This window comes from Moschus berezovskii, chromosome 8 (assembly GCF_049115385.1).
Source record: "Moschus berezovskii isolate FMDL1 chromosome 8, NW_MosBer_1.0, whole genome shotgun sequence".
Lineage (NCBI taxonomy): Eukaryota > Metazoa > Chordata > Mammalia > Artiodactyla > Moschidae > Moschus > Moschus berezovskii.
This window is the reverse complement of record NC_142467.1, coordinates 93,817,025-93,843,268: the sequence shown is the minus strand read 5'-3', so window position 1 is coordinate 93,843,268 and position 26,244 is coordinate 93,817,025. Positions and strand designations below refer to the sequence as shown.

Sequence of the window (26,244 nt, the reverse complement as noted above, 5' to 3'; positions counted from 1 at the left end):
AACTCGTCGCATGAGGTGGCCAAAGTATTGGAGTTTCAGCTTCAGCATCAGTCCTTCCAATGAACACCCAGGGCTGATCTCCTTTAGAATGGACTGGTTGGATCTCCTTAGGCGCTTTTAAAATTTCTTCTTGTTTTTTTAAAGTTATTCTGGAATTGTAGAAGTGATTGTAAATTAATAGAAATACTAGCTTGATGTTTAGATAATTTTAAATAGACAGTAAAAGAAGCTATTAAAAAAAAAAAGTAAGTGTTGCGTTGGCCGGGAATCGAACCCGGGTCAACTGCTTGGAAGGCAGCTATGCTAACCACTATACCACCAACGCCTGGGCGAAGTAGGAGTTCTCACAATGCCCTTAGTAAAAGTATTAGCGGTTTGGTTGGGTGATACCAAGTTACCAGGGGTGTCTTCTTCCAGTGTCCCTTCCTCGCACAGGAAATCGCCACACACCCCATTTACTGCGGGGGCCCTGCTGACGCGTCTCCCCCAAGCGCCCCGGGCTTCTTGGTACCGGCCGGGCCGCGACCAATCCCAGGCCGCCGCCTGGGCCACTCGACTTCCGGGTCAAAGGGGCCTGGGCTGCCGGGTACCCCGTGTCCGCCGGCGCCGCTGTGCCCCGTGCCCGCCACTTCCGGGGCCGCAGTCCCGGGCATGGAGCCGCGAGTTTGAGGTGCCGCCGAGCCCGGGACGTCCTGCCCAGCCCGGCCGCCGCCCTCGCGCCGGCCCCAAGTCCCGGTGAGCAGCACCCCCACGCCCCGTCCGGCCTCGGCCGCAACCCTGAACCCGCCATTGACCCGCCCCGCTTCAGTCCCGACTCTGGACCCTACGTGGAACGGCCTCCCCGGGGCCCTCCGTCCCCGCCTGCGCGCTCCCCGGCCCGGCCGTTGACGAAACGCGCGGTTCCTCCAGTCCCCGCCTCCGCTTCTCCTTCGCCCCGTGGCTCTCAGTCTCTCCTCTGCCCGGCCTGACCCGACGTCCTCTCCCATCCCGTTGCTGCCCGGGCCACCGGGCTCTGACCCCTTTCCCGGGGTGGCCGCACTCAATAACGCCTTCTCTTCCCCGTCGTCTCTGGAGGTCCCCACCTTGTCCTCTCTTTATGCAGACACATGCTGCCTATATGAGAGCAGAGGCCACTGCCCCGCCCTGCGTCCGGCCCCCACCCCTTCACCCCACATCCCCATGGGGTCCAGCCCGCTTCCCTCAGCCTCCTTCCCAGCCCTGTCCAGCCATCCACCCTCTTCCAACAGAGTCTTTAACACTTCCCCATCTGTGCGGCAGAAGTGGCCCCTGTTCCCTTTGAGCGCATCCCTGCCCCCGACTGTGAGGAAGTCACTCGCCTGAGCGGCAAGCATAAACCTTTACAGGAGCTGGGACTAAAAGCCCAGGAAGGGTGCAGTGTGGTCACCAGTCCCTGTAGTCCCTTGCTGGATCCTGGTCGAATTGGTGCCTGGTGGCAGGACTTTCCTGCGGGGTGTGGTCCAGGGCGTGCAAACAGCGCTGCGGGGCTGTGAGGCATCATTGAGATCTACTGGGTACAATGAATCAGGCCCAACCACTGGGGACTCGCAAGTGACAGGAGCGTGAGGGAGTTAGTCCTTCTGTTAAGTCGCTGTGTTAATGACACATTTACTCTGTCAAGGTCTGTGAACCACATCTGCAGCTGAAATGGAGGTTCTCTGGACCCTTTAGAGGTCAGTGGCGATGGGGTGGGGTGGCCAGACTGCTGGGTATGGGTGAAAGGGATTCATTTGTCTGTTCCAGGATATAGAATCTGGGAGGAAGTGGTTTTCTACAGCCCTGGGGGACAGTTAGCCTGGCCCCAGGCTAGTGGCTTCAGCTTTGCTCTGGTTGGAGACTTTTTTTTTCTATCCAGGAGGAGAAAAAAAAGTATTTGGTGGATGTGTGGCTACACATGCAGACACACACACACCACGCCCACCCTCTGCTCCCCACTCCCCATCTAACAGGGTGCCTGGCACTGGATTCTGGAATGACTTGGATTCTAGCTCTGAAAGGGGCTTGAGTCCAGTTCTCCTCTAGGAGATTTCAAGTAACTTGTTACTCTGTTATTAAGTACTTGTTATTTAAGTAACTACTGATTTTAAATAACTTGTTCTGGTGACAGTATTAGCTGCCCTGTGGTTTCTGTGTGTGTGATTTTACCCCTGTAATCTCAATCCTCACAGTAGTATTAGGCGTTGGCCCTGCCAACGAACAGGGCGTTGGTCCTGTTTTACAACTGGGGAAACTGAGGCACAGAGATGTTAGGCGACTCCTTCAAGGTCTCAGTGGCAGAATCAGGATTTGACCCCAAATCTCTCTGACACCAGAGCCCACAGTTTTCGTCCCTGGTCTGCGGTGAAATTGGTGCTGCTTTCTAGTGACGTTTTGCTTCACTTCTGGGTGATTCTCTATCCTGGGACCAGGCTCTGCTTTCTTTTTCCTCTTTCAAATATTTGCTTGGCTGCACCAGATCTTCATTGTGTCATGCAGGATCTAGTTCCCTGACCAGGGATTGAACCTGGGATCCCTGTGTTGGGAGCACAGAGTCTTAGCCACTGGACCACCAAGGACATTCCACTGCTTTATTTTCCTTTAACCATTGGGGCACCTGTCTTGTCAAGAAGGTGGTGGAGTGCCCCCCACACCAACGGTCCCTTTGACTTTAGACAGCATTCAAGTGAGGACAGGGACGTGTTCACTCAACCTGAGATGTCTGTTGAGTGCATCCTGTCTGTCAGGGCCACAGTGGGAAGAGACAAGTGGAGGTCTGCCTCCATGGAGCTGACATCCTGTTGGGAGTGGTCATCTACCCAGAGAGGGGTTCTCAGCCTCAGCTCTAGTGGCGTTAGGGGCCAGATTATTCTTTGCGGTGGGAGTGGGTTTATCCTGCTTATTGTGGGGGCTTATCTGCATCCCTGGTCTCACCCACGAGATGCCAGCCGCCTGCCTCCCAGTCCTGACAACCAAAACAGTCCCCTGGGGCCACTGGGCCTCATTGAGACCCGTCTGCGTACCAGTATCACCTGACCTGCAGAGGCCCTGGGAGGCTGTACACATCTAAGCACACAGACAGAGAAGGAGTGACTCACAGGCCCCGGGGGCCACCCTGGTATGCCATCTAAACCTCAGGTGATTTACTTTGGTGTCTAGTGTGAGTCTAAGAATCGTACTCAGTTTTTGCCCCCCAGACCGTAAACAGAGTTTCTCCCCCTTGGCACTTAGGACACTGAGACCAGATCATTCTTGGAGAGAGTGGGGGTGGGCTGTCGTGGACACGTAGGGAGATAAGTAGCATCCCAGACCCCACCGACTGGGTGTCAGTAAACCCCCCCACCCCCGCCATCAGAACAACCAAAAATGTCAACAGGCATCACCAAAGATGCCCTGGGCAAGGGTGGAGGGCAAAATCCCACTGAGAACTACTGTCTTAGAATGAGTGCCTGCAGAAATGCCCAGGCATTGAGATGGGGCTGACAGAGGAGCGCTGTGGACCAAGTGCCAGGAACGACCCCTGAGGAGCTGATACTGGGACCCGAAGGACAAGGGGGAGCAGGTCTTACAAAAAGCAGGGCAGGGGTATTCTAGGCAGAGGGGCTGGGGAGTGCAAAATCCCGGAAGTGGGGTTGTCTGAATGTTTAGGGAGGTTAAGGCCAGTGTGGCTGGAGATGGTGGTCAAGATCTGGGAGGAGTGGGGTCGGAACAGCCATTGGGGAGCAACCACTGTGGGGAATGTGGGTTTATTTGATTCCCCAAAAGTGCTGTGGGTGGTATCTCCCTAGTCATGTGAAACTCGTGTCTTCTCAGGACTCTCAGCTGGGGAGAACTGCCCGCTTCCTGGTAAACACCTGCATAGGCCTTCAGATTTCTAACATCTGCCCCATGAGAGGGACTTCCCTGGTGGTGCAGTGAGAAAGAATCTCCCTGTATATGCAGGAGTTACAAAGACACAGGTTCAATCCCTGGGTCGGGAAGAGCCCCTGGAGAAGGAAAGTGGCTGCCCACTCCAGTATTCTTACCTGGAGAATCCCATGGACAGAGGAGCCTGGCAGGCTACAGTCCATTGGGTGGCAAAGAGTCAGACACGACTGAGCATGAGAAGGCCCTTGGTATTGAGTGTTCTTTGCAGACCAGAGGGCTGCTTTTGGTATTTTTGGTTTTTTTTTTTTGGTCACCCCACATGGCACGTGGGATCTTAGTTCCCCGACCGAGGATCAAGCTCGAGCCCGCTGTACAGCCAGGAAAGTTCTGGGAGGGCTGCGTTTGAAGGGGAGTTAGGCCTCGCCTCTCCACACTGCCGGAGCTGCAGCCCTGCGATCTCTCCCCTCGCAGGCTCACCCACCCTGAGGTCAGCCAAGTGGTTAATGCGGAAGGTTAAGAAGCTGCGGCTGGACAACGTGAACACAGAACATTGGAGAAGGTAAGGGACGCCTGGGGATCCCTGGTCAGTGGGGACATCGCAGAGGTTCCCAAATTTCTAATGGAATCTTAGGTCTGGAGGGTCTAAGACAAACCTTGGCTGTCCCCAGGTTTCTGGTTTTTCCCAAGGTGTGCTTCTGGCTCTTCTGTGAGGGCGGCAGTGTGGGCTAGCAGAGTTAGTCAGCCTTGGCATTTAAAAAATATATTTTTATTTATTTATCAGGCTGTGTCGGGTCTTGGTTGTGGCCTTGAAACTCTTAGTTGAGGCATGAGGGATATAGTTTCCTGACCAGGGATCAACCTGAGCCCCCTGTATTGGGAATGTGGAAGTTCCAGCCTTGGTATTTTCGCCACTGGGCTAGGTCCTTCAGTGCCTGCCCTGGCATTGTAGGAGTGGAGCATCCACCCCCACCCACAGTCATGACAACCCCAAGTGTCCCCAGACATCACCCAGTGTCCCCTGGGGAGAAGACAGAACCACTGGCCAGATGGTCAGGATGTGGGCGTGGGGCTCCTGCCCTTTTTTGTGGGGAAGGTTGGGTGGGCCACTTGACCTCAGAGCCTGCTTTCCTGTCACCTTTAGGGTGAGAGCCCAGAACTCACTTCCCAAGGTTTTAGTGAAGATCAAATACAGTTATCCTCACAAAACCCAGTCACTCGTCCGTTCTACGTGTGGGGCCTGGCACGAGAGGAAGGGACCACGAAAATTCCTCAGCTGAGCCGATCTCTGTCAGTATCAGTTTTCTGATCCACAGGCTCACCTGCTTTCAGTGAGTGCAAGGATCGGGGCAGGGGTGGGCAGGAAGGGAACAGAAGACGGTTCTGGAAGACAGGGCTGGCATTAAGTGTATAATTTGTTACCCAGATGTGGCTCTGAGTTTGTGTGGTGCCTGCGCATTCGGACGTCGGTTCACAATGGGGCTGGAGTCTCCTCTCCCCTGTGCACCAGGTCTGGGGTGGGCGTGGGCTGGGCCGCACATGGACTTACAGAAGCTGAAGGCCTGGGCGGTGCTGGGGGTGGCCCTCATAGAGCGGAGGATGGCTTGCTCTTTCCGGGGATCCCCTGGCAGGAGGGGTGCTATGAGGTCCCTGAGGCCACTCCCAGGCGTTTCTGGAGCATGGTGGTCCTGGCCCAAACCTCCCTTCGTCTGGTGCCTCCTGCCTTCTTGCCTTCTGCCTGCTTCCCTCATCACCTGGGACTCTGGCTGATACTCCAGGGACAGGTGGTTCCAGCTTGAGAAGCGCTGGCTCAGTCACATCTCAGAAGCCAAGCGGGCCTTGACAGCGTCCCTGCTGGCAGGTCCCGACCTGGGTGCTGGTGGTGGTGTGGGCTGTGGGCCGTCCTATCGATTGGCAAAAAGAAGGCGTAGGTGGGTCTGGCCTAGGTAGCTTGGAATCCGCTTTCATTTCCCCAGCTGTGTAAACTCTTGACTCAAGAAGCCAAGCCCCAGCTGGCGCTGAATGAGGCAGGGCCGGCACAGGCTTGCTTCCCGAGGGCTGCATTCTGTTCACCTGTTCCCCTCTCTGAGCCTCTCTTTCTGCCCCTGGGGAGGGGAGAGGCGAGCCGAGGGCCAGGGCCCAGCAGCAAGTGTTGGCCTGCCTGCGAGCTTGGACTGCCCAGCCACGTCTAGAAGGTTCCTAGAAGGTCCTCCCGATGTTTCATTTCGTTTCTCATCTCTTGGATCGTGTTTTTGCTTCCTGGGCTCTCTGCACTGATCGGAGGCAAGATCATTTTTATTTTCCTTTGCTGTGGATATAAGCCATGAGATTCCATGAGGGTTTTTGCCAGGCTTGCTTTCTGTCTCTGGGGTCCCCCATGAGAGCACCCAAGGCCAGTTTGTTTTTCTGCCATGATCACAGGTGGAATTGTGGTGGCACTGTGGAGTGGGGGTGGAGGTGGGGGCGGGCCGGGTCTTGGCGGTTATGGGACTTGCCCTGCCTTGGTTTTCTGAGCTTGCTGCCAACAGTGCCGGGGCTGCATGGGCTCTGTAGCGCCCAGCTGGTCCTGGCCTGGCCCCTTCCCAGCCCCGCCCATGGCCCCTGGTGCCCTCGAGGTGAACCGCAGCTCTTTGGCAGGCCAGGATAGGCCATGGGTGCCCCTTGGCAAGGGTGCCGTCCTGTCAGGGTTTGCTTTATTTGACCTGATGGCCGCAAAGGCTCTGATGGCCTATGGTCCTTGTCTTCAGAGCCAGTGTGGGGGCAGCTGAAGTGTCTGGGGGGCAGACCGTGTCAGTTTGTTGCCCCTCCCCCAGCTCAGCTGGGTCAGAAAGGACCAAGCAGGGGCTCAGTTGGAAAGAGGAGTCTGAAGATCAGCCTACAGTGGGTGCTCGGCAGTCATGGGTGCCTCCCCATGTCTCTTTCTTCTGTCGCCTCTGACAGCGGGCAGGGATCTCGTACTAGCAAGGGGCAAAGCCTTCTGGAAGTCTTAAGGCCCCCACGTGAAGGTGGAGCCCTAGCTCTGTCCACGACTTCTTGAAAGCCAGTTCCTCCTACAAGGGAACATGTACATGTGCCCACAGAGGTACTAATCCCAGAGGATGAGGTATCCCGGAGTCTAAACAAGACCTTTGGCTATTTGGTACCCTCGCAGGAAATCCAGGCTGCCCTGCCCATGTTGGCTGGCCTCACCAGACGACCCTGGTTCTTCTAGAACCAGGATCTTTGAGGCTGTGTTTAGATTTCCATAAAATAAATATTTGCCTGGCCAGTCTAGTTCAGTCAAGAAGCCGCTAGTGCAGGGGGTGGGGAGGGGATTACACAGCAGCAACCTTCCCTGGAGTGGGCGGAGAGAGTGGAGTGGCCTTTGGGGAAAGGGGTGCCTGTCCATCCTCTCACCTGAGGCTCTCTGATGACCAGCAGATGTCTGCCTGGCTCTCTGAGCCCCTCTCGTGAGACAGGACAGCTTTCCCTGCTGGCTGGTGAGCTGACAGCATGGGCCACGAGATTTGCCCACCTGCACCTTATGCTCAGTTCTTGGGGAGTGAGAGAGTGTCTCCTGGTGGAGATCATCACTGTGGCTCTCCAAGGAATGCCTCCTGTGCACCAGGGGCTGTGTGAGGTTCCAGGTACACTGCCGTGGCCAGGATAGACAAGGTGTGGGGGGGATGCTGAGCGGAAACAGGCAGGGGATCCGTGAACAGTCACCATGACAAAACACTCTGAGGGTGGAGCAGCCAGGGGGCACATGAAAGATGGATGTACGGTTTTGGTCCAGATGGCCATCCACAGCCCTGACAGACACTTATGCTGAGATCTGATTAGAAGCTAGTCCAGTATGGAGTGGGGCAGAGGTGTTCCAGGCAGAAGGCCAGCACAGACAAAGGCTGTGGAGTGGGAAGGAGCGTGGCTTGTTTGCGAAGCTGAGAGAAGGCCTAGATTGATGAAGTGGGGTGAGGTTTGAAGGCCTGGCAGAGGTCAGAGGACAAAAGTCAGCAAAGGCCATGTGAGTGCTTGGTTTTATCCCCGGTTAGTGTGGGAAACCAAGGAAGGGTTTTAAGTCGCAGGATCAGATTTGCAACATGTACGAGGCTGAGCTGGGAGACAGTGGCAGTGTTTAGCCAGGAGGTGCTGGTGGTGGGGGTGTGTGGGCTCGTGGCTGGAAAGAAGTGGAAGAATTTGAGGCACCCTCGGGGGCGGGGCAGGGTGCCTAGGGGTAGGGCCTGGCCAGGGGAGTCAGGAGTAGGGGGCAGCTTGTGAGTGGAACTTGGGTGCCACCCTGCTTCTCATCGTGTTCCCTCCTGTCCTTCCTTCTCTCCCCCACTCTCCTCGTAGCTTCTCGCTGAATTCCCAAGGGGCGGAGAGGATGGCCACTGGGGTGCCGACGTCTGAGCGGGGTGACGCGGCAGAGACGGAGGACCCGGCGTCCCGCTTCCAGGTGCAGAAGCACTCGTGGGAGGGGCTCCGCAGCATCATCCACGGTAGCCGCAAGAACTCGGGCCTCGTGGTCAACAAGGCACCACACGACTTCCAGTTCGTGCAGAAGACGGACGAGTCAGGCCCCCACTCCCACCGCCTCTACTACCTGGGTAAGGCCCCTGGGTGCCCTGCCCCCGCACCATGTTTCTGGGCCAGCTGTTACGACGTCCTCTTGTCCCCAGATATCAGCCAGCCCAGTGAATCAGAAGGTCCAGACAGAGCGCTGGGCCTGGGGCAAGCTGTTCTGCAAATGATGTGGTCCCACCTACAGGTGACGGCTGTGAAGAGTGATAGCCTGGGGCAAGGGTCCCCCAGGGCCTCAGCTGTATGGTGGCCAGCACAGAGGGCAGTCTTGCCCCATCCATGTAGCAGCAGCTCCAGGTTTGGGCCTGATAGATGGGCCCAAGGCCCTGAGATAGTTTCCAGTGCCTGTCAGCTAGGCCTGCCCCCTGAGTCACTTCCCAGTGGCCTGGGCTGGGCCGGGGTGGCTGGTGAGCAACGTGACTCCCCACAGTGGGAGTGGAAGGTCACTCCCGTGGAGGCTTGCCGGCTTGTGGTGTGTTGAGAAGGACCCAGAGGCTCACAGAGAGTTGGCACGATTGCATCACCGTGGGCAGATGGTTGGAGGTTTTCTCTTCCAGCCCCGGATCCCTGGATAAGCATGTCAGTTGCTGCTCACTTCCACCTCCTGGGGTGTGCCTCTATGCAGGGCTTCCTATGTCATAGGCAGTTATGGCTGCACTTGTGTTCCCCGCTGACCTTCGGGGCATGGTGTGGCCTCACGCACACCTGTGGCCTCGACAGCTGGGCCCCGGCCTGGCTCCTAGGAGGTGGATGACAGATACCTGTTGAGCAAATGAATATTGCCTGAGGGTCTTCCAGGCCAAAAGGAATGGCGCCAGTCATGTTCCTTTGAACACAGCCTGACCCATGATTGTTGATCCGAGGCAGGGTTTTAACCCCAGCTCTGGATCTTCAGGGCCGTGTCACCCTCCACATACCCTCAGCCTGACCCCGGTCAGCCCTCGGTCAGTATTGGAATGAGTGATGGCGCGAACGTACAATTGAAGGTCATCCCCCGCCCCGTGCTGCCCCCACGCCAAGACCCTGACCAGCGCTGCCCTCACGCCAAGGCCCGTGACAGTGACTGCAGGGGCTGTCGGATGCTCTCCCTCCCTGCAGAGGCCCACGTGGAGACCAGATGGCAGTTTGGCAGGCGGAGTCAGAGGGAGGAATGGTCTGGAAGGACCGGTGAGCGGCGGCCAGCTGTTTTTAGAAATCCAGTTGTGCTGGTGTGCGACCACACCCGTGGGTGTGCAGACCACCTTAGGCGGCTTTCGCGCGTAACTGGGACAGAGGTTATGTGGGCTGCACAGCCAAAAATACTTACTGTCTCTGGCCTCTGTGGAAAAAAGTTTGCCAGCTTTAGCCTAGGAGAGATTAGGGCGGGCTTCAGGTTTCATTTACCCCAGGGAGAGGAAAAAGAGAGGACTGAATGTGGCCCAGACTCTGTGACCGTGGCAAGCTGCAGCCTGTCTTTTTCTTTTTCCTGTGGTTCCATGGTCCCCAGTCCCTCACCTGTCCTGCATGCAGTCTCACTTGGGTCCCTAGCTCACTTAAGTTCAAGTTGCCCTCCCAGGTCAAGGTACTTATTTGAGTGTCCCAGGACAGCTGCTGACACTAGTGACCACTGACCTGGTGGTTTAAAATGACAGAAGTGTATTTTGTCTCAGTGCTGGAGGCCAGAAACCTGAAATCAGTTTCTCAGCCGAGAGCCTGGCATCTGCAGGGCTGGTCATCTTCCTGAGGCTCATGGGGTGGGGGGATGTGTTCTTTGCTGTTTCTGGCTCTTGGCACCCGTTGGCATTCCTCGGCTTGTGGCTGCATTGCTGCAGTTTTTGCCTCCCTGGTCACATTGCCTTCTCTCCTGTGTGTCTGAAATCTCCCCACCTGCCTCTTATCAGGCTCGTTAGGGTCCCCCTGCATAATCCAGCCTGATCTCCCCAGCTTGAGATCTTTACCATAATCCCAATTGTAAAGGCCCCCTTGCCAGGCAGGTACCATGCTCACCAGTTCCTGGAGTTAGGATCTGGGCGTCTTTGGGAGCCATCATTAAACCAACCACAGAGCTACTGAAAGGGCAGAAATGCTCTGAGTTACTTTGAGCCTCATAGTAAAGACATGGGTGTCAGGGCCCTCCTCCAGCCCGCCCCGTGCCTCCCAACACTGAGAAGCCTGAGCTAAATGGAGCCCAGGCATCCACTTCATGTGTTTCTCTCTGCGGCTCCACCCTCACTTCCCACTTGCCTTCTGCTGCCACACTCCCAGGATCACACGTCTGGTTCCAGCCACCACCAGAAACGGACCACCTTTCTCTGAATATGATTGCCTCAATGTAGGTCAGATGTCCACTCCTCTGGTCGGCCTCGGCCTGTGCACGGGTCTGGGCCTTGGGTTTGCAGAAGGTTCTGAGAGCCCACCCCAGGGGTCTGGGCCAGCTCCAGACAAGGGTGGTAGAGCCACTGAGACCCCGAAACATGCCTAGAATAGCCCAGAGCCATCCCGCTTCTCTTGGGTTAGATCACCCTTGAGCTGATCCAGTCTGTATCACTCAGCACCCTGGGGTGCCTTTGACGTCACGTTACATCCAGGTTCCTGGATCAGGTGTCCCCTGAGCCCCTATATATTTATAGCTCAGTGCTGGGGGAGTGCTGGTAGTAAGACACATTTATGGGTTGAACAGAAAGGACCTCCCAGGTTGATGCCCAGCCTACTCTGGTGCTCTGAGCATGTGGCCTGTCCCCCTGCTCCTCCGGGAGCCCTGCTTCCCTGGCAGGCCCCATCACCCCCCTTTGGGAAGTCTCTCTTGGAGCCCAATGCATGTGGGACAGAGCAGAGAAGGGAACATGTCCACTGCTGTCCCAGAAGATGGGCTTTGGATCCAGGGCTCCACTGCTCCTAGTGGGTCGGCTCTTCTCTGCTGCAAATGGGTGTCACGTGTCCAGTGGAGGAGGGCACGGGGCCTCAGTGGCACTGGGAGTCCCTTCAGGTGTAAGGGAGATCTCGTGTTCTGTGTCCAGGTCCTGGGCCACCTGACATGCTGGGGGGCTTTGGGATGGGGTGCTGAGATGGTGGAGCTGGTAAGAGAAGTGCCAGCAGAAGTCAGTGGCCACGCTCAGCCATCCCAGACCCTCACTGTGCACACCGATCCCCACCAACACCAGGGCCTGGGGCAGCTGCTTCAGGGAATGTGCCAGAGTGCATGTCCCTTTTCATGTTAGTGCTTATTAGTCAGTGGGGAGGGGAGGTGTCTCTGGTGTTCTTTGGTAGGGCTGCACTGCTAACTTCCTGTCTGGAAGGCTCGGGCTCCCAGAGAGCCTGTGGACCAGGGCTGTTCAGAGCCCACAGCGCTTGGTTGAGAATGGCCACCTGCCCCCTCCCAGCAGTCCACACGGGGCCTTGTTTGTTGTTTAATTGAGAAGTAATTCACGTCCCATCAAATCCCTTCTCTTAAAGGCAGACGGCACTGTGGTTTTGGGTACAGTCAGTCACAGGATTGCGCAACCGTCCTGTCTAGTTCCAGAACATTCCATCACCCAAGGCAATCCCCATCCCCGTGAGCAGTCACTCCCCATCCCTGCCCCCATCCCTTCCCCCAGCCCTTGCAACCACTGACTCGCTTCCTGTCTGTGGACTTGCCTGTTCTGGACATTTTACAGGAAAAGAGTCACCCACCACATGATTCCCGTCCCCACTTGTCTTGTGAACTTGGGAAGGAAGATGGCCCCATGGGTGGCCTGGGTGGGTGGTGTCAACTCTGTGCCTCTAGTTTGGAGTGAGTCTAGCTGCAGCAGCTTAGAGCAGCGGTCCTCAACCTTTTTGGCACCAGGGACCAGTTTCACAGAAGACAGTTTTTCCGCTGAGTGGAGGTGGGATGGTTTCAGGAAGATTCTCATGAGGAGCTTGTAACCTGGGTTCCTCTCGTGTGCGGTTCACAGTAGGATTTGCTCCTGAGAGGCTAATGCCGCTCATCTGATGTGGGGCAGGGCCCAGGTGGTGACACGAGCAGTGGGAGCGACTGTAAACACAGATGAAGCTTGGCTTCCTAGCACTCCCCTCCTGATGTGAGGCCTGGTTCCAGACGGGGTTAGGGGCCCCTGGCTTAACGTCCTTAGATGTTGAATTGTGAACACTTCTCACTTGTACATCCAAGTTAGCTTTGCATTTTCACATCTTTACCAACTATGCTTCATGAGCAAACTGTCACAAGTCGAAAATGCAAGTCGCTTGCTGTATTGAGAAGCTTCCTGTACGAGTTACTGCGGTGGGTTGGGTATTACTTATGAAGCTCTGTTTAGCTCTAGAGGCACCAAACTTGGGGCCCCCAGCCTCCAGTCTTAGAAGTGAGGGTGCATATGAGGACAGGAGACCAGTACCAAACCCAGTCTTCCTCCTGGAGGATTTTGGAATTGAAAGGGGTCAAAGAGAGGCGCCCACTCTCTGCGATCCGCTGTCGGTCATGGTGCGTTCCTGGGCCACAACCTGCTTTCAGGGAGCCCTGCCCCAGTGCCCCAGCCTGGTACCTGGAGAGTGGAGACCCCCAGGCTCCCCAGGAGAAGCATCCTGCTCCCACAGCCATCGTGCCATTGTCCATCAAGGCAAAGACACTTCGGGTTGGAAGGTGTGTCCTTGCCATATTTGCTGCTGTCTGTGCCAAGTGCTCTGTATTTCTGACCTCACTCTCCCACACAGAATTCTGCCCAGGCAGCCACTCTGCTCTACAGATCAGCGGCGCTCAGTCGGGTGCTCCTGCCCCAGGAGACGATATTCAGTCGTGTCTGGGGACATCCCGTGGTTGTCACACTGATGGGGCTCTTGGCATCCAGTGGGTAGGGCCAGGGAGGCTGCTTCACACCCTCCAGTGCCCAAGATAGCCCCACAGAAGCTGACTAACCTGGTGTCAGCACTGCAGAGGGGGAGGGGCTGGGCTTGAATACACTTCTCCCTGTCATTCTGGAACTTTGCCCTTCCTCTGATCCGAGACTATTTCCTGGCCTTTGCAAGAGCCCATAGTAGAGCAGAATACACAACCGGAGCCCAAACTGTGGGGAGTCGGGGATCACTGACCCCCAATTTTGTCCTCTTGGGTGCTTTTTGTTCAGTAACTGAGGCTGACATATTTGGCTCTAACATTTCAGGTGGAAGAGCCTGCTGCTCCTGCTGGCCAGTGTAAATTCTGTCTATGGATTCTGTGGGGAGGGATGTGCGGCCAAGGGGCTGGAGAAGTAGGAGGAGCCAGCCAGGCCCAGTCCCAGGAGCCGTGGGGAGTCTAGGTCCTAGGCCCGTCCCACCTGAGGCTCTCTTCTAGCCCTGGGCTAGGCTAGAGTTGGCAAGGGTGCTTACTCTGCTTTTTTCTCTTCCCCACAAGGGATGCCTTATGGCAGCCGAGAGAACTCCCTCCTCTACTCTGAGATCCCCAGGAAGGTCCGCAAGGAGGCACTGCTGCTCCTGTCGTGGAAACAGATGCTGGATCACTTCCAGGTGAGCCCCGTGGTTGAGTCGGGCCCTCCCCGTGGCTGGGGCACTTGGCCTTTGAGGGGTCCCAGCCCTTCCCCCCGGGAGGAGTGCCTAGCCCTGAACACCTGCCCTACGCTCGCTCTCTCCTTCCCCCAGGGCACCTGAACCGCAGCGCAGGCTTGTGATGATAGTGCCCGCTGGAAGCCCCTCTCCCTTTAAAAACCTCATCAAAAGTGTGCGAGTAACTTGGGCTTGAGGCCCTTTTATAGACGTTTAGCTAATGACCCGTGTGGTCCAAGTCGCCTCACTTCCAAAGAGGATGTGGCTGGTGAGCGGGGAGAGTGCCTTTTGTACTGGTTTACATTGACTGCTTTTGGATCATGAATATATGACAGTACTCCAGGGAGAGGACCCATGCAGCCCTCTCCCCTTTGCTTGTCGCCTGTCCTGGTCAGAAGTCGCCAAGCCCACCAACTCCTATTTGTATGGCTTTCTTTGCCGGGGGTGCTTATTTTGCTTTGGATTCTGCTCTTTAAAAACACATTTTTGGGATCTCTCTTCTGCGGTCCAGTGGTTAGGACTCCACACTTCCACTGCAGGGGGCAAAGGGTCAATATCTAGTCGGGGGAACTAAGATCCTGCAGGCCTTGCAGCACGGCCAGAGAAAAAGAAGTTTAAAACATAAAAACGTGCTTCTTCCTTTTACTGTTTCTCTGAATTCCCACGTGATGTTGGGAGTTCTCCTTGGGGCAGCTGCACGGTGTCCCCCATAGTGCACCTGCTCACCCATCCGCTGCCCCCCCTCCCCAGGCGTCTCGGTGGTTCTGAATCTGCCCGTCCCCTGCCCCGCGCAGAGTGGGACCATGTGGTGGTGGGTGGAATGAGCTCAGATGTTCTCGTAGGAAGGGGCTGTGATCCAGGCCGGAGGGCAGGGGTCTGTAGGGTGGCACTGGTTGGGAGCCCAGCCCCATCTGTCTGGGAGAGAGTCGGTGGGGAAAGGGGGCTGAGGCCTCGACTGCTGACGCTGATGTCCCCCTTGTGTCCCTAGGCCACGCCACACCACGGGGTCTACTCCCGGGAGGAGGAGCTGCTGCGAGAGCGGAAACGCCTGGGCGTCTTCGGCATCACCTCCTACGACTTCCACAGCGAGAGTGGCCTCTTCCTTTTCCAGGCCAGTAACAGCCTCTTCCACTGCCGGGACGGCGGCAAGAATGGCTTCATGGTGAGCCACACTCACTGGTGGGGAGGGCGGGGGAATGGCTGGGGCCTCCTGCCCTGCTGAGCCAGGCCTCTCTGTCTGCAGGTGTCCCCCATGAAGCCCCTGGAGATCAAAACCCAGTGTTCAGGGCCACGGATGGACCCTAAGATCTGTCCCGCCGACCCTGCCTTCTTCTCCTTCATCAACAACAGCGACTTGTGGGTGGCCAACATTGAGACGGGCGAGGAGCGGAGGCTGACCTTCTGCCACAAGGGTGAGGCCGGGCGGGGGTTGGGGTGGGGGTGGACGCGGGGGCGACGGGAACACCACCACCACTACCTACCAGTCCCCTCCCTGTGTCCCTATGTGGAGGGTGGGGCGGATGGGAACCCGCTTCCCCTTGTGGTCAGTCCCCACAGCCACCACTCCAGCTTCTGCTGGAGACTCCTGCCCTACCATGCGCCCCCACCAAACTACCAGCACCTGCTCAGAGCCTGTCTCCCAGCCACCGCAACCCCCCACCCCACTCCCACAGTAGCCCCACAAAGTCCAGCTGCCTGACTTTTCTCTGTGTGAATCACCCAGGCCATGGGGGCCTGGCCTGCCCACTAGATGCTGCCCATCTCAGCCTTCCTACCCTTGCCCTCCTGTCCCCCTCCACGCTTCCAGCCCAGAGCTCACCAGATCCAGGCTTGCCTCAGGCCCCTGCCTGCCCGACGTTATGTCACCCCTGTGCAGATGCCTATGGAAATCCGAGGGCTATGGCCGATCCCTGCTTACTATCCTGCCCCAGGTCCTGATGCCCTCTTGATAAGCCTGAGATGCTCAGCTGGGGCAACTGGGACACTGGCCATGTGCTGAGACATTGTTAGCTGCCACAGCGGGGCAAGGGTGTACCTGGCATGGAGTGGGTGGGGTGGCGATACTGTTCTGCACCCCATGGCGCCCAGTATGGCTCCCAGGATGCCCCCCAACATCAGCAGTACCAGGAGAGCAGCCCTCCTGTGAACCAGACCCCTCATCTCCCATCTGGCTCTGTCCTCTCCAGGCTTGTCCAGTGTCCTCGATGACCCCAAGTCTGCAGGTGTGGCCACCTTTGTCATCCAGGAGGAATTTGACCGCTTCACTGGCTACTGGTGGTGCCCCACAGCCTCTTGGGAGGGTAAGTGCCTCTCTGGTTTAAAAACACTTGTGCAAGGGACTTCCCTGGTGATCCAGGGGTTGAGACTCTGCGCTTCCACTGCAGGGGATGCGGGTTTGATCCCTGGCTGGGGAACTAAGATCCCTCATGCTGCAAGGTGCTAAAAAAAAAAAACACACTTCTGCAAATGCACTTCTGTTAACAGAAGCACAATATACATGCTAGTCTGCCCTTCACACTTTTCATTTAAGATCAGCCTCGACCAGCTTGCTGGCGACACTCAGGCTGCCGTCATAGAATACCACAGCCAGGGCAGCTTCTAAACAACAGATGTTTATTTCTCACTGTTGCGGGGACTAGGAGTCCATGACCAAGGCAGAGTAGTTGTCTGGTGAGGGACTTTCCCTCACTTCCAGTTGCCGTCTTATCTCCCTGTCCTCACATGCTGAAGGGGCAGGGAGTTTTCTGGGGTCTCCTTTTTGTAAGGGCACTAATCCCCTTCATGAGGGCTCCACCCTCATGACCTGATCACGTCCCGAAGGCCCCACCCTCCAATACATCACACTGAGTAGTGGGGAGCTAGGATCTACCATTTGAATTCTGGGGGAATGCACACATTCAGTCCATTGCAGTCAGAACACAGAGAATCAGTCCTCTACCTGTGGATGTCTTGGGTGCCACAGCTAGAGAGTAGCCCCACTAGCTGAAACTGGAGAAAGCCCACTTGCAGCAGTGAAGACCCATCACAGCTATAAATTAATTTAAAATAAAAAGAGGAAAGAAAAGAAAATCTCACCTTAGAGAAATTCTCAGCTGGAAGAGAGATGAGTTGAAGCTACATGCACCTAGAAGTTTGGTGGGTTTTGCCAACAAGTTAGGAAGAAGCCAGAGCAGTGGGCCCTTTTGTATCTGTTTTTCTTAGCTGTGCCTAAGGCCAGGAGTGTCACCTTTTCCCTGTTTAGCAGAGCACAGTCTGCCTCCTGAGCTAGGGAACAGTCATTTCCGGGGCCAGTGAGTAGCGTCAGACCCTCCACAGCATAAGCAGAACTGGCCCAGGCCTCCGCTGCTCACAGTCCCTCTGACCTGAGTGCCAGTGGGCATGGGGCCACAAAACCCAGGATCCTGGGGACCAGGCATTGGTGTCCACCGCCGCAGTCATGCACCACCCCCTCGGCCATCCACTTCCACCTTTATATTAGCTCACGTTTTCCTTAGGTTGATTTGTAAAGAAAACTTCATGGTCCAACCGTGAATACAAGCTTGGTCTGCAAATTGTTCAGTTGGGGGAAACAAGTGCCATACACTCTAGCCAGCACCCAGGTAGAGGCTAAATTGTCAGGGTTGGGTAGGCTGCTGGCACTCCCAAGACCTGGCGGAGATCAGCATGTTTCTGGAGAGGACACTGTCCACACTCCTCCATCTGGCCAGTGTCTTTCACCACCATAACACCTGGTGTGCCTGAGGCCCACCAGGGAGAAGGGCTCCAGGTCAGAAGTCGGAGTCGGGTCAGGTCACTGCTCATGACTCTGCCTGCCAGAAGCAGGTGACTGTCCCATCCTTCGACTTCGTGGTCTATAAAATGAGGTCTTCTCCCCTTGTCCCTGTGGGCATGGAGGTGGGCTGCTTCTCTTTGGGAGGCTGTGGTCTCCCAAGCTTTCATGACAACCACAGATGTCTCCAGACATGGCATAGGTCCATTGGGGACACAGAATGACCCCTGCTGTCATCCACTGGCCTTGATGATATCAGGGTTCTCACTTTGCTATTCTCCGCAGCTCAGAACCCCTCAGTTAGAGCCCCCCACATGCGGGAGCCCAGGGATACTCACTCCGCTTGCTGTAACCAGCACCCTACAGAGCAGGCATGGAGATCTGCAGGCCAAGTGGGCTTAGCCACATTTGGCAGATGTTGTTGGTCCACTCCAGCGAGTTAGACAAGGGTATGAGACGCAGAGGGGACCCCTCTCAGCGACCGAGAAAGGAATGGCTGGGACTCCGTCCCTTTGACTGTGGCACCGGCAGCCCACGTGCTGCTTGCGAAGCCAGCGGCTCCTGGCTACTCGCTTCCTTCTCCTGACAGTGTTCACGGCACCCTTTCTTGCCCCAGTCCCAAGTGCTGGTCTGCTCGGGTGGGTGTGACCAAGTCCCACAGATGGGCCAGCTTGGACGTCACAGCTTGGAGACTAGACGTGCTAGGTGGAGGCTTTGGCAGCTTTGGGTGTCTGGGCCCCACTGTGGTTGAGCAGAGTCCTGTGTGGGCAGGAGTGGGGGACAGCAGGGGACTGCCTGGCACCCTCAGCAGGTGCCCTGATCCCTCCCAGGGTCAGAAGGCTGTAAGACACTGCGGATCCTGTACGAGGAAGTGGACGAGTCCGAGGTGGAGATCATCCACGTGCCCTCCCCTGCGCTGGAGGAAAGGAAGACGGACTCCTACCGGTACCCCCGGACAGGTGAGGGCCTGGGTTAGGTCAGGGCCCAGGACAGGTCAGGGCAGCTCGGAGATGTCTGAAACCTCGTGGAACATGGTGAGGCACCAACCAGGATGGGCCTAGGACCCAGGCAAGGATAGACCCAGAGAAGCAGGCTGGGCTTGGGAACAACCGCTGGGCCAGCGCCACCATCAGTGGTGACTGGCGTCCTGCCTTGGGACCCAGGAGACAACAGGAGCCCTGGGGAGGCAGTGGTGGATGTGGCCCCTCCGAGGACGCATTGGACACTCACTGCCTTGTGAGAGTACAGAGTTTGCCCCGTGTCTCAAGAGAAGCCAGAAATCCAGACTCATGAAATCTACCAATTTATTTTTTTTAACATGGATCATTTTTAAAGTTTTTGTTGAATTTTTTTATAACATTGCTTCTGTTTTATATTTCAGTTTTTGGCCAAGAGGCTTGTGGGATCTTAGCCCCCCCGACCAGTGATCGAACCTGCACCCCATGCATTGGAAGCTCCGAGTCTTAACCACTGAACCACCAAGTCCCAGAAATCTACCAGTTCTTAAACATGTCTCAGATTATTTAAAAATACTTTTAGTGGGATTTCCCTGGCGTCCAATGGTTAAGACTTTGCAGGGCGTGCAGGTTTGATCCCTGGTTGGAGGGCCAAGATCCCACATGCCATGCTAGGCGTAGTCACACAATTTTAAAAAAGAAAAACAAACTTGGTGAACCACACAAGATACTCATGCAGGCCAGGTTTAGCACCTTCAGGGCCCCTTGGAAGCCTCCAAGAGACTTGTTCCTGCCAACTGTGGGCTGTGCTAGGCAGAGCCTTCCTGGGGAAATTTCCAGGCCCTGGTGTGAATGGGGAGGTCAGCCTTTCTCTTCCATTGCTGGAAAGATGAGGAAGTGGAGCTCCAAGATATCACCTGCCAGGGCGCTAGAGCCATGGGGCCAGAGATGAGACATGTCATAGGAACTGAATCCTGCCTGGAGAGCCTATCTCAGCTGTCCCAGCCTATAGGCTGCCTGCCTCCTGACTGTTGAGCACCAGCTGTTGCCAGACATGGGCCCTGTTTCTGCATCATGGGTGTTTTTATTAGGGGCATGTGCCGACTTTGCACCCAGCCTTCAAGATGATCCGAGGCAGGGAAATGTCTTCCTCCTGTCTTGTGTCCCCCCATGACCCCCGACCAGCCCAGGCCTGATCTCTGTTCTTACACAGCAAAGATGTAGCCACATCACCACTGGGACCATGGTCCAGGCTCACAGTCAGTCTTGCCTGGGGGCCTTTGTTCCCCAGGCCAGGGAGGGTGACACACCCACAGAGGGACCTTTGGACAGTTGGTGCCGTCCTTCCCTCCCTCCATGTCAGCTGGGTCGCAGCCTGTGAGCATCACCTGCACCCCCCAAGCCGCTGCCCCGACTCCTGCTGTCAGCCCTGTTGGTCCACCTGCCAGGCCCACCTCGCTTTCCTTTCTGCAGGCAGCAAGAACCCCAAGATTGCCTTGAAACTGGCTGAGTTCCAGACCGACAGTCAGGGCAAGGTAAGTGTGGCCACGGCACCTGGAAGAAGCGTGCAGATGAGGAGGGGAGCCGGGGTCTGTGCTGGGAGACCAGGTGGCCCCTCACCCCCCACTCCAGGTCAGGTGCTTCTCTGGCCAGCTGAACCCAAAGAGGCTCCACCCGGGCCGCACCCTTCCACCCATCACCCTGAACCTGGACTCAGACAGGGATTGGCCCTGAGGTACGGAGAGGGGACCCCTGTGAGTGAGCTTTGAGCGGAGGCCCTGCAGGGGTTGGGCTGCCTGGAAGGGCGGTGGCTTGCAGAGCTTCTGGAACAGAGTCCAGGGAGTGGGGGTGCAGTCACCTGGGGGACCTGTCCTTAGACCAAGGGTACCCCTGCCCCTGCCCCTGGGCAGTTCCTTATCCGTCACTTCAGCAGATGCATCAGTGTTCTGGATCCTTCTCTCCGTCACCTAGTCAGCATCACGGATGGGGGTCCTCATCACCCAGGGAGTCACTCTTCAGGATCCATAGCCAGGAGGGCAGAGGAGGCTGTGGGGAGAAGGGTAGGGGGGGGATACCCAACTCCATGTGAGGATGTTGGGGGATGCCCCCTCATGGCAGAGATCAGAGCAGCCTGGTGAGCCAGAAAGCCCCTTCATACTTTAGCCAGAACAGCTTCTTGTATAACGTTTCAGAAAAGTGCCTGAGATAAACTACACTTATTTTCACGATTTAGGGGTTGGTTTTGGTTTGGGCACGAAAATCCCATGGATGGAGGAGCCTCGTAGGCTGCAGTCCGTGGGGTCGCTAAGGGTCGGACACTACTGAGCGACTTCACTTTCACACATTGGAGAAGGAAATGGCAACCCACTCCAGTGATCTTGCTTGGAGAATCCCAGGGACGGGAGACCCTGGTGGGCTTCCGTCTATGGGGTCACACAGAGTCGGACATGACTGAAGTGACTTAGCAGCAGCAGCAGGCCCTAACCAAACCCCTTCTCCACTCCTGACTGGAATGTTCTGGTGGATCCTCCAGGGACCTGCGCTAAGCAACTTTGCCAAGCCCCACTAGCTGTTGTAAATAGTTCCAGACCCCCGCCTCAGATGAGCAGAGTCCTGAGATGGCTGGGGGCTTTTGCCCACTAACCTACAGCTGGGGAATGCAGAGGTTGGGGGCAGGCCTGGGTGTGGGATGTGCTGGGCCCTCTGGCCTCTCTCCCATCCACTAGCCCTGTGTCATCTCCAGGAAGCTGCAGGTGCCAGAGGCTTGTCTTGCACAAGGCCACCTGGCTCTTCAGCAACAGCCATGCCAGAACCCTTGGTTTCCAGTCAACAGGCTGTCACAGCAAAGACCCCTGGGAGGCTTCAGTCCCCAAAGTCTATCATTTCCTGTTCTGGAGGCTGAGGGTCTGAAACCAGAGTGTTGACAGGGAGGCTTCCTCTGGAGGCTTTGCAGAAGACCTGTCCCTGGCTCTCAGAGGCCTGGGGATGCCACGTTTTCCCTGCATCATGTCACAAGATGGGACACATGGCGCCTGTGTCCATATCTCCCCCTTTTATAGGGACACTCATCCTGTGGGTTTAGGCCCCCACACCCCAGTATGACCTCATCTTAACTGATTACATCTGTAACTGCCCCATTTCCAAGTTAGACCCCCTCCTTGGGTCCCAGGAGGAGGGTCTCTGGGGAGACACAGTGACTCATGGCAGTGGCAGCACTCAGCCAGGCCGGATGGTAACCCATGTCTGTCTGTTCCCCTTTAGATCATGTCAATGCAGGAGAAGGAGCTGGTGCAGCCATTCAGCTTGCTCTTCCCGAAGGTCGAGTACCTCGCCAGGGCCGGCTGGACCCAGGATGGCAAGTAGTGAGTGTCATCCCTCAGAGTCCAAGACACCCCTCACAGTCACTTCTGCCCTGGGTTGGGGCAGACACACTATTTCAGAGCCCCAAAGCACACCAGGGGGCCAGGTGCCCATCACCATGCAGCTCACAAGAATGGCTTTTCCATTTTCCAGTGATGTGGGGCCGGGGATCCAAAGAGGAGCATTTCATCACATGGAAATGATAGGAAATCCATATTTCAATGTCCAGAGATAAAGCTTTATTGGCACATGGCCACACCTCTGTGGCCGCTCACCCCACACAGGCAGGGTTGAGTAGTTGAGAAAGGAACAGTGGCCCGTGTTGAGGGCATCTGGTCTGTCTTTCTGTTGAGAGTCAACTTTTCCACCTCTGACTCAAACAGATCTCTGTTTACAATACATTGAAGTTGGGACTTCCCTGGCAGTCCAGTGGTTAGGACTCCGCACTTTCACTGCAAGAAGACGAGGGTTCAATCCCTGGTTTGGGAACTAAGATTCTGCATGCTATGCGTTGCGACAAAAAAACAAACGAAAAAGATTTAAGCTAACTTTCCACTTAGAGCAAGATGTGAAACAAAGGACAAATAAGGGCTGAGGATTTGGCAGAAGTCACCTAAGTTCACCAGCGACACAAGGTGTTTGCAGAACAGCTGGATTGTACAGTTTTGTCAGCACCTACCCCAACCCCCTCCCCACCACCCCCATCTCCCTCCTGGGCGTGCTTGCCAGTCAGGGAGGCTTTCTGTGCTGCATAGTCACTTGCGAGTCACTGAAGCTGACAGGAGGAGCCATTCTGATCATGCACACGAATGGGCAGGGGTTGTCAGGCCCTGGCTGGCCTGCCCCAGGCCCTGAGTTTCTGGTCCTCCCATCTCACCCTCCAGTGCCTGGGCCATGTTCCTGGACCGGCCCCAGCAGCGCCTCCAGCTGGTCCTACTGCCCCCAGCCCTGTTCATCCCTACCACCGACAACGAGGAGCAGCGGGCGGCCTTCGCCAGGGCTGTGCCCAGGGACATCCAGCCGTACGTGGTGTATGAGGAGGTCACCGACGTGTGGATCAATGTAAGAGCTGGGGTGTGCGGGCCCTGTCCTCCCGCACCTCCTGGTTTCCCATGTCCCCGCCCCCAGGTCCCCAGCTCCTCAGTGTGGAGAAGCCAGCTCAGGAGGGAGGGTTGGCGGGGACTGCCCTTGGGCCAGACTGTCCAAGCCTCCCCTTTCTCAAAGAGACACAGCCCAAGTTTCCCCCCAGATGCTCCTGCCACAACCCCGACTTATGACACGTCCTCTCTCTGCCCGGACAGGTTCACGACATCTTCTACCCCTTCCCCCAAGCAGAGGGAGCCGACGAGCTCTGCTTCATCCGTGCCAACGAGTGCAAGACTGGCTTCTGCCACCTATACAAAGTCACCGCTGTCCTGCGGCCCCACGGCTACGACTGGACCCAGCCCTTCAGCCCCGGGGAAGGTGAGCAAGCCCGACTAATACTTACTCACCACTCTTGCCGGTGGTTCAGTGCACGGCTTGTTCACGGGTCCCACCCCACAGGGAGTGGGTGTTTGTAATTAAGAGACTGGCCTTTCCCAACGCCGTTCCTGGTCTGGAAGGGCTATCACAGCCACGACTGGTTTCTTTTGGCAGCAGAGTTCATCCAGCACCAACTGCATGCCAAGGCCCTTTGTGTACCAAGGCTGTGCTATCTGACCCTTTATAGGAGAAGCTGCCCTGCCCTGCACGCAGGGAGGGTCACTGTAGAAAGAGACAAGTGTGGACAATTCTGCTCTAGAAGGGAGACAGGCAGACATCCAGAGACAGTGAAAGACACCCGGAGGCCCAGAGCATATCAGTAGGTCACGTGACACAGGGCAGAGACCTGTGGCAGAGGTGGTCACATAGTGCTGTAGGCAGAGGGCACAGCCAGTGCAAAGGCCTGGGGGCAGGACCGGGCCTGGTGTGGGGGAGGGACAGTGAAGAGGCCCGTATGGCTGGAGCAGAGTAGTTAGGGGGCAAGGGTGGGAAGGCCTGGTGTGGTCGGTGGGACCCTCTGGGCTGTGAGGAGAATGGGCTTGAACCCAGAAGATGGCTCAGAAGCTCAGAGTGAGTTGGAGCAAGGCAGGGGTACCAGCAGGCTGTGCCATCACCCAGGCTTGCTGGGGGTCTCGTGGGGGTGGCTTGGTAATGAGGGGCACAGAGGCTATAGAGCCGGAGCAGTGCATTGGCAGGGCTGCCAGCCCTAGGGGAGGCCTGTGCAACTCGGCTCCCCATGTGGGCCCAACAGTGTGGGCATCGGGGAAGGAATGGGGGCAGGCAGTGGTGCACCCACCTCGCAGTGAGTCCCTCCTGGGTCCTCTGGTGATGGTCACCTTAGCCCAGGTCTCTGTTCTGTGCACCCTATAGATCTGTGTGGGGACATCTGTCCCTCCATAGGAGACATTGACAGTAGTTTGCTTCAGACCAAGAGAATAGAAAAGATCTGTAGCTACTGCTCATAAACTGTTTTTAATATAAAATTTCTAACACATGGCAAGAAACATTACATATTGTTATTTACCTGATAAGAACTCTAAAGTGAGGACTTCCCTGGTGGTCTAGTGGTTGAGAATCCATCTGCTAATGTAGCGGACACAGGTTCAGTCCCTGGGTCAGGAGGATTCCACATGCTGTGGAGCAACTAAGCCTGTGCTCCCTGGAGCCCTTACTTCTCAACAAGAGAGGCCACCCCGATGAGAACCCCGCTCACCACAACTGGAGAGAGCCCAGGTGTAATACCAAACCCCAAGCGCGACCAAAAATAAGTAAATAAATATATAAAAAAGAGAGACCCACCCCCCCAAAAATTTTAAAAACCTGCTGTAACTCCACTGAGCCTTTGCTCAGTCCCAGAGTTTATTCAAGACCTCGTTTCCAACCTGTCCTAACCAGTCACAAGTCCAAGGCCTGGAAGGAGGTGGTTTGGCCCACAGGGTTCTAAAATTGGGTGCCTTTTTTTTTTTTGGCCTTACCAGTCTGCATGTGGAATCTTATTAATAGTTCCCTGAGAGGGAATCAAATCTTCACACCTGCAGTGGAAGCTTGGAGGCAGGAGAAGCTCAGTCCTAACCACTGGGCCGCCAGGGAAGTCCCGAAAATTGGATGCTTTTGATAAAAATGCAGATCTCAGGTCTGCATCCCATGCCAGGGTCCTGACCGGTCCACCTGCCTGTCCCCCAGCTGCCTGGGCTTTGCAGCAAGTCCATTTTGTGCCTTGAGTCTGCGTCACAGCTTCCCCAGGCCCCCTTCACCTCTTTTCCTATCCTTCCAGATGAATTTAAATGCCCCATCAAGGAGGAGATCGCACTGACCAGCGGCGAGTGGGAGGTTTTGGCGAGGCACGGCTCCAAGGTACCCGAGTCTCCACACATACATACACGCGCACACACACACGGTCCTGACCCTTCCAGAGCCTGTGGCTGCTCCTCCACCCCCACGCCCCCCACCTGGCCACCCGCTCCTGCTCTGCAACTGAGGGCCATGGGGTTTGCACTCCCCACCAGCAGGAGATCCTGGGTCCGGAAGCAGGGTTGTCTGCATTTCCTTTGTTGGATCCTGGTGGGTGGGGGCCTGGCCCATTCTCCCTGCCATCAGGAGCATCCACTTGGCCTCCTTCCGCTGCATGAAGCTACCTGTGGACATTGGTGGGGCACACCGTGGAATCGCCCTGCATCCATCACTGGGGGCCAGGTCTGCAGAATTCTCGATTTTACAGAGAGACCCCTTAATCAAATGTCCTGGAGCCCTCCCTCCCTCCCAGCTTATATAAAGGTCTCCTGGTCCAAAGACTCAGACAGACCTAAGCTGTCCAAGTGCCCAAGAGGAGATGTAGGCCAACCTTTTTAAAGCCCAGAGCTGGGTGGCCCGTGTGCTGCCGAGAGAAGGGGCCTGGGCACCCCTGGGCAGGGGGCGGAGAGGGCATCCACCTGCACCTCACCTGACCTGCCAGCCCCCATTCTAGGCGAGACCACCCAGGGCACACTTGGGTCAGCACACACATGTGCACTGTGCATACGGTAGGAAGTAGCAGTATGAAAACATTCGACCAGGAGACAAGTGGCTTCCTTGGGCCCGGATAATATAAGGCACTGTGCCCATGACAGTGGGGCCACACCTGTCCCTACGGGGTGGCTCTGCTGTGCTTGGGTCTTGCTGGAGGAGTCCCTGGGCTCATGGCCTCGCCCGGCCCAGCCAGCCAAGCACTAAGACTGTTTCCTTGCT

At 56.4% G+C, this 26,244-nt stretch overlaps 1 protein-coding gene and 1 non-coding gene across 5 annotated transcripts in view; one reads left to right on the top strand and one right to left on the bottom strand.

The window, feature by feature from the left end:
* Positions 1 to 253: 253 nt before the first annotated feature.
* On the bottom strand, positions 254 to 325 carry TRNAG-UCC (transfer RNA glycine (anticodon UCC)). Its single transcript has one exon. It is a non-coding gene; the product is annotated as a tRNA-Gly (tRNA).
* Positions 326 to 550: 225 nt separating this feature from the next.
* Positions 551 to 26,244, top strand: part of DPP9 (dipeptidyl peptidase 9) — a 38,411-nt gene continuing 12,717 nt past the window's right edge. The window contains exons 1-14 of one of the 4 annotated variants that reach the window (XM_055428758.2): positions 585 to 735; positions 1,640 to 1,691; positions 4,333 to 4,420; positions 8,191 to 8,444; positions 13,763 to 13,875; positions 14,900 to 15,073; positions 15,155 to 15,323; positions 16,098 to 16,211; positions 18,511 to 18,639; positions 20,110 to 20,171; positions 21,898 to 21,998; positions 22,881 to 23,058; positions 23,298 to 23,460; positions 25,295 to 25,374. In XM_055428758.2, the coding sequence (XP_055284733.1) occupies positions 4,365 to 4,420; positions 8,191 to 8,444; positions 13,763 to 13,875; positions 14,900 to 15,073; positions 15,155 to 15,323; positions 16,098 to 16,211; positions 18,511 to 18,639; positions 20,110 to 20,171; positions 21,898 to 21,998; positions 22,881 to 23,058; positions 23,298 to 23,460; positions 25,295 to 25,374 (1,593 nt within the window). In that variant the 5' untranslated portion in view covers positions 585 to 735; positions 1,640 to 1,691; positions 4,333 to 4,364. Of the gene's footprint in view, positions 736 to 1,639; positions 1,692 to 4,332; positions 4,421 to 4,999; positions 5,190 to 8,190; positions 8,445 to 13,762; positions 13,876 to 14,899; positions 15,074 to 15,154; positions 15,324 to 16,097; positions 16,212 to 18,510; positions 18,640 to 20,109; positions 20,172 to 21,897; positions 21,999 to 22,880; positions 23,059 to 23,297; positions 23,461 to 25,294; positions 25,375 to 26,244 lie in introns of those variants that run through there. The other 3 variants (XM_055428754.2, XM_055428755.2, XM_055428756.2) reach the window with 3 other exon arrangements.